Source organism: Drosophila subobscura, chromosome A (assembly GCF_008121235.1).
Source record: "Drosophila subobscura isolate 14011-0131.10 chromosome A, UCBerk_Dsub_1.0, whole genome shotgun sequence".
Lineage (NCBI taxonomy): Eukaryota > Metazoa > Arthropoda > Insecta > Diptera > Drosophilidae > Drosophila > Drosophila subobscura.
Window position 1 is genome coordinate 11,466,273 of NC_048530.1, and position 6,367 is coordinate 11,472,639.

A 6,367-nucleotide genomic window follows, 5' to 3' on the forward strand; every position below is an offset into this window, starting at 1 on the left:
CCTGCTGTCTGTCAGTCAGGTCTCAGGATCAGTGCGATGGCGGGGATGGCTCTTCCCAGTAATTGGAGACATCGTTGCGTTCCGTTCCGTTCCGTTCCATTCTGTTCTGGACTTATCAGGCGACAGCCAGACGGTAAACAGCGCTTAAGGCGAATGCGATCAGGGTCAGTCATGTGCAAAATGATAGTTTGGCACTGACTGATGCTGGTAATTAAGTTCTGGAGAGCCAACGGAAGGCGAATGCCTGATGCCTTTAAGTGGGTTTTTGGGCACCTTTAAGCAACGAACGTTCCACGCAGTGCGCTCAAAATGCGAGCATAATAATTGAGGCGGAGGAGAGCAGGGGAGATGCCATAGCAGCCGCTGGCCAATTTGTAGACACGTAAAAATCTTATCACAAACAAAAGACTTACCGCAAGACGACCCTCAAAACCCCCCGTTCCCTCCCTCCTCCCACTCGTTCGCTCTGCCATAGCAGCGATAAGCCGTGCACGTTGTCGTCGTTCCACTCGCATTTGTCGTCATCAACTGAAACTGAAACAGAAACCAAAACCAAAACCAAAACTGAAACCATGGAGAACGATGGAGGAAGAGCCTGGCACCAGGCACCAGGCACCAGAGCCCGGAACTGCTCGAAGGCGGCACACGTACGGCATATAAATAACATTTCGATTTGGCTGTGTGACAAACCCAAGCCAGAATGATGCAAAATGATGCAGGCAGGCAATCCCCATTCCCAAGCCAGCACCCGACCCAGGCACCACCACCATTGGATAAAGAAAATCCCCACAGAAACAAAAAAGATGCCACACAGAGAACAGTAGTGAGAACTACCTAAAGATGAGAGCACTCAACTTCCAAACTGGCAAAAGTCTGCTCAAAAATAAAGGAAATATGCTTGTACAATCTTTAATGCTCCTCTCACAGTAGTAAATAAGTCGAAGAAGAGCCCACAAAGAAATTGGAAGGGTGAATAAATCCCCAAATGGAAATGTAAATGTAAATGTAAATGTAAAGGTAAATGTCATTCGAGCTGCTAGGGCCGCAAAATTGACAAAGCAAATGAATTGTGTTGGTTCCATTTCTCAAAATCACTTTATTATACTCAATATTTGCACTCAATTAGTCTACAGTTGTACTCCCAAAGGTTTTTAAATGCACAAATTAAATATGATTGAAAGCAGAAGAGCACAGCAGGCAGATAAAAACATTTTCGTGATTTAAGAATATGTTCGTTCAGCTCTTCCCGACGGAAGCAAAATCATAGCAAGGTACAGAGCAAATGTTTCAGTTGGATTGGAAAAACAAGTCAGCAAATAAGTCTGAAATTTGCTTTCGAAAGATGGAAAGACTTCACTGCCATCAGTCCATTTTCTACACATGAAATAATTTGTGAAGCATTAGGTTCGCGTGATGGCTCTAGGAATGTCTCGCTCTAGGTGTTGGTTCTCGGCAGAATATCTCTAACTCTTATCCCGATGTTATCTACATATTCCGTGAGGGTAGGTTGGGATGTGTCGGTCTGAAGGATCAACATACATACGAGTATATCCACCTGCTACTGCTGCTTGTTTCTTCTACTCCTTCTACTCCTTTTACTCTTTCCGAAATGCCTGAAATTAAAATCGAAATCATAACATGTCAACACATTTTGTAATGCAGCAAAAACTAACCAAAAATCATAAAAGTCAGGTCCGGCTGTGTGGCAGGGCGGCTGGGACGGTTGGGTCGATGGCTGAGCAAACACAGAAATAATGCAAATGCAAATGAATCCGCGACAGCAGGATGTCAGTGGCCAGAGAGTGGTGGGGCTGAGCTTCTCCATGGAACAGGTGTTCCACTTGCTTCTTTATGCCAATAAAAACTGTATGCATGTATGCACACTCTTCCATGTGTGTGTGTGCCTGTGTGTGTGTGTGGAGCGTGTGTGTGTGGTTGGTATAAAAATGTAATAACAAAGTTGGCGGCATTGCTTTTTATGGCCTTTTTGTCATTGCGTTCCATGTGCAGTAAAAACTATTTGCCCACCAAACCCTCACCATCCTTGCCATCCTTGCCATCCTTGCCCTGTCTCGTGTACGAGGATGTTTACCAGCAAAATGCCAATGGACACAAAATCCTCTCCCCCCCAACCCCCCACCGCATGTGGCATGTGCCCGTGTGTGTATGGCTATGTCTCTGGTTCTGTCTCTGCTCCCTGTCTCCCTGTCTGTTGTCATATCAGTGTGCTAAAAGTAACCGCATGACGCTGGAAAGTATGCAATGGGTCCTGCGAAAACCTCCTGCAGTGAAGGACCGCAAGAGCGAGCAGTCGAGGCAGTCGAGGCAGTGTCCTGTGGTCCAGGCAGCAGGAATATCCGCAGCAACAGTTCCATGTGCATGGGCGTCGGGTCGGTCGTCCGTCGTCGGTCGTCGGACATTGGCAGGCGCAGCCCTCCCGTCAGGGTTTTCATTTCAAATTCAAATGCTGTTTGCATAAAAAACCAAGCCAAGACATCGAAAGGCATCACGTTTCCCCGGCAGCCACGGAACTACATAGATCCGCAAAACTGAAGTCCCCCTGTCCCTCCTGCTGAGGGGAGGGGAGCGGAGGGAGCAGCAGTGACAATAGCAACAAGCGGCTGCCATTGCAGCAGGGATAGATGGATGGCTGGATGGCTGGATGGATGGATGAGCGGACAGATGGGTGAATCGTTTTTGGTTGGAATGAGTTTCGAGGTCGATTGCACTGCCAGAATGTTTGCAATGTCGTTGGCCGTGGGGCGTTCCGAATTGCCAAGACGTTTCATTTGGCCAGCAGGCAGGCGACAGAGCCAGCTGGCAGTCGCCGTTTTGCATGTGGCACGTGGGCTGCGGACTGCGGGGCCTGACTCTGTGTCCGTGTTGGGTTAAGTGGATTGTTTGCTTTGATTACAAAAATATGGCAAATGTTTGCACGTTTGATGTCTCACTATGACTGTGTGTGTGTGTGTGTGTGCGAGAGAAGAGCTTGGAGATGGAACAAAAGGAATTCTGTTCTATCGATAAAACGTTTCATTAGAAATTATTTTGGTTGTGTTTCAAAAAAGTTTTCATATTAATTTTTGTAATTTTCTCTGCAATCTCCAACTTCTCACGCTCTCATCGCTAGGGCAAATCACACACACACGAACACACATACTCGCATATATTTGCATACGGAAGAGGGTGAAGTAGAGTGAGAGAGAGAGAGAGAGAGTAGAGAGAGAGCCAGATTGGAGAGACAAATGGCGTTTGCCTTGGCGCGCTTGTAAAATCCAAAAGCTAACATTATTACAAAAAATCTGCAGTTATACATTTGACTTTTGGTTTTATTTTTATGATTTTTGTGCAGTTTGCAGTTGACCGACCGACCGACCGAACACCCCAACTGACTCTCTCTTCACCCTTCACCCTTCAGCCACACAGCCACACTTGCTGGTTGGCTGGTTTTTTATTACATTGGGCACTTGGGTAGACGGGGGGCAGGGAAGGGCACACCTCTGCATGCCAGATGGAAGGAAACTGTTGATTGTGGAAGCAATAATCGCAGTGTGGGGCATGGGGAAGAGCCAATGGAAATGATACCAAAAGAAACATTGGAAAAAGAAGGTGTTGGGTGGAGTCTTTGGAGAAGCTCGCATAGATGCATAGCCAGCATGAAGAGGGAGGAGAGAGATAGAGCCTCCCCACTGCAGTGGGTCATCGAAGGTCAAAGGCATTCATCAGCAGCTTGGCACCTCATCACTGGCAGGGGAGTCGGAGCCGGAGTCGGAGTCGGAGCCGGAGCACGGCCTCTGCCCTTCAGTTCACATATTTGCCTTTCCCCTGAAATGTTTGCACTGCCCCGAAAACTAATTTTGACAGGCGGCAGGCGGCAGGCGGTGCAGGAAAGAGCGAATTGTAACTCTCTTATTGGAGCAATTTGTATTTGTTTGAAATCACAGAGCAATGGGCACACCCACACTGCCAAATAGTTTCTATTTTTTATACTTATTCTTTCGTGTTTCTTTCATTTGATCGGGCTGAATATTCTGGAATCGCCACCGCCTTCTGGGTGCATTTTATTTTATTAATGGGAATTTGTTTTGGCCAAAACGTTGAACCGAAACCGAACAGAACGGAGTGTCGAGTGCCGAGTGTGGGACAGGGCTGTGGAGGGCGTAGCACTAGCCAGGATGCGTCCAGGATGCCACCAGGATGCCGCCTCGTCGCTATTATGGCAGCCATTTGTTTGCACGCGAGCATCCGAGAGCCAGCGGACGGGACGGCACGGGACCCAGGGATCCAGGGACCAGGGATCTAGGGTCTAGGGCCCAACAGGGCGTATGCGCTATATAATTTTTCTCGCGCTCTTGGCGGTCCCCGCCCCTGCGACGACCTCATGTCGCTCATGATTAATTGAAAGATTCTCTCAACTTCAACTGTTCTCGGGCTTTGGGTTTTGCGTTTCTCTTTTTATTTCGTTTTATTATCCAACTCCTTTTTTTGTTGTTTTTTTTTTGCCTCTGCTGCTGAGTTTTGGCTAGTGGTAGCTGTTGGCTGTTGGCTGTTGGTTGTTGCTGTTGCTGTTGGCCAAAGTGTTTTGATTAATGAACAAAAGCTGTGGGAAAATGTAAATAAATTTCTTGGAATATCAAATGCCATTTTCCATGGAAATGCCATCAAGTTTTGTACGCTTAACAATTAGTTCTCGGTGGCTAATTGTTGCTTGACTTTGACTGAGCTGAAGATTAACCCCAAGCAAATTCCTCGAAATATGCGCGTACATTTTTTCCACATGAATCGATAAGTCTGCCATTATTTCATGCCTCCAATTCAAGACTCATTTGGAAGAACTTCTGGCAATTTAATTTCCTTTTTTAGCTACTAATTTGCTGGAGTGTGTATCCAAAGATGGAAAATAGTTGGAGTTGTTCGTAGAGTGGCCTGTTATCAGGGCCCACCAGTCGCTGTCTTATCACAGTTGTCTCCCCCCACCAGATAAGATGCGTGCTTGGGGTTCTTTGTGGTCTTGGCAGTTAGTTCGTGTTCCAGTGTCGCCATGGGTGGGGACTACATCTTATTGGAGCAGCATCAACAGCTCGGCGATACCACACTCTTTCCGGGGAGCAGCTGTGGCAGCAGTGGAGCAGGAGGACAGGTATTCCGAGCCACTCAGCGCCGCCTGTCGTCCTTCCAGCTGCTGCTGCTGATCCTGCTGGCCGGCAGCTGCACGATCGCACTCTATGCCTACTGGGACGTGATGCTGCTGACATCCGGCAATGAGCCCGAAACTCAGCTGAGCAACGAGACGCTCGCCGAGAAGCTGCAGCGAGAGGTGCGAGTCCTCTGCTGGGTGCTGACCACGCCCAAGTACCACAAATCGAGGGCGGTGCACGTGATGCGGACGTGGGGCAAGCGCTGCAACAAGATCTACTTCATGACCTCGGAGCCGGACGACGAGCTGCCCACCATTGTGCTCACGAAGCCCGACAAGTACGAGGTGCTCTGGGGCAAGACGAAGGAGGCCTTCAGCTACCTCTACGAGCACATGCGAGACGAGGCCGATTGGTTCATGAAGGCCGACGATGACACGTAGGTTGGATGCGGAATGCAGTAATGGGATGTAGTAAGCAATTGCCTCTCTTTCGACAGCTACGTGTTCGTGGAGAATCTGCGCTACATGCTCTATCCGTTCTCCCCCGATCAGGCCATTTATTTTGGCTACAACTTCAAGATGGTCGGAACGCACCAAAAGAACGAGGTAAGGAATCCGGAGCTTTGATTGTCTTCAACTAAACGAATCGCCAGTCCTATATGTCAGGCGGCAGTGGCTATGTGCTGAGCCGGGAGGCTCTGCGTGTCTTCGCCGAGGGATTGAACGACACGACAAAGTGCCGGCAGGAGGACAATCAGGCCGAGGACATGGAGATGGGACGCTGCCTGTTCAACTTGGATGTGAAAGCGGGCGACTCACGCGACTCGAAGTTGCGACACCGATTCTATCCTCTGTTGCCCTTCAACATTCTCCTTTCTGGCTACTTCGGGCTGGACTTTTGGCTGTACAAGTACGCCTACTACTCGATGCGATCGGTGAGTGCGAACCTCCCCCAACAGAAGTGTGCAGCCTCAACAGAATTCCCCATTCTCTCTCAGTGCATGGACTGCCTCTCCGAGTATCCAGTGGCGTTTCACTATGTGAGTCCCGAGCAGCTCTACGTCTTTGACTTCTTCAACTACGACTTCCAGCTGATGGGCAAGCAGAAGCCCGTTGAGCGACTGCCAGAGAAAATCAAGCCAGAGGACCTTGTCATACCCGATTCCGACAATCATTTTGAATAATAACGAACGCTTCCGATTCCCACACTGAACGAGGAGGAACGTTGTG

General features: G+C 48.8%; 1 protein-coding gene across 1 annotated transcript; it reads left to right on the forward strand.

Annotated features, from left to right (window-relative positions):
- The first annotated feature begins 5,021 nt into the window (after window positions 1–5,021).
- Window positions 5,022–6,367, forward strand: LOC117890890 (glycoprotein-N-acetylgalactosamine 3-beta-galactosyltransferase 1). Its single transcript, XM_034795988.1, has 4 exons — window positions 5,022–5,574; window positions 5,635–5,743; window positions 5,791–6,072; window positions 6,136–6,367. The coding sequence occupies exons 1-4, from the start codon at window positions 5,042–5,044 to the stop codon at window positions 6,319–6,321; spliced, it is 1,110 nt and encodes a 369-aa protein (XP_034651879.1). The 5' UTR covers window positions 5,022–5,041; the 3' UTR covers window positions 6,322–6,367.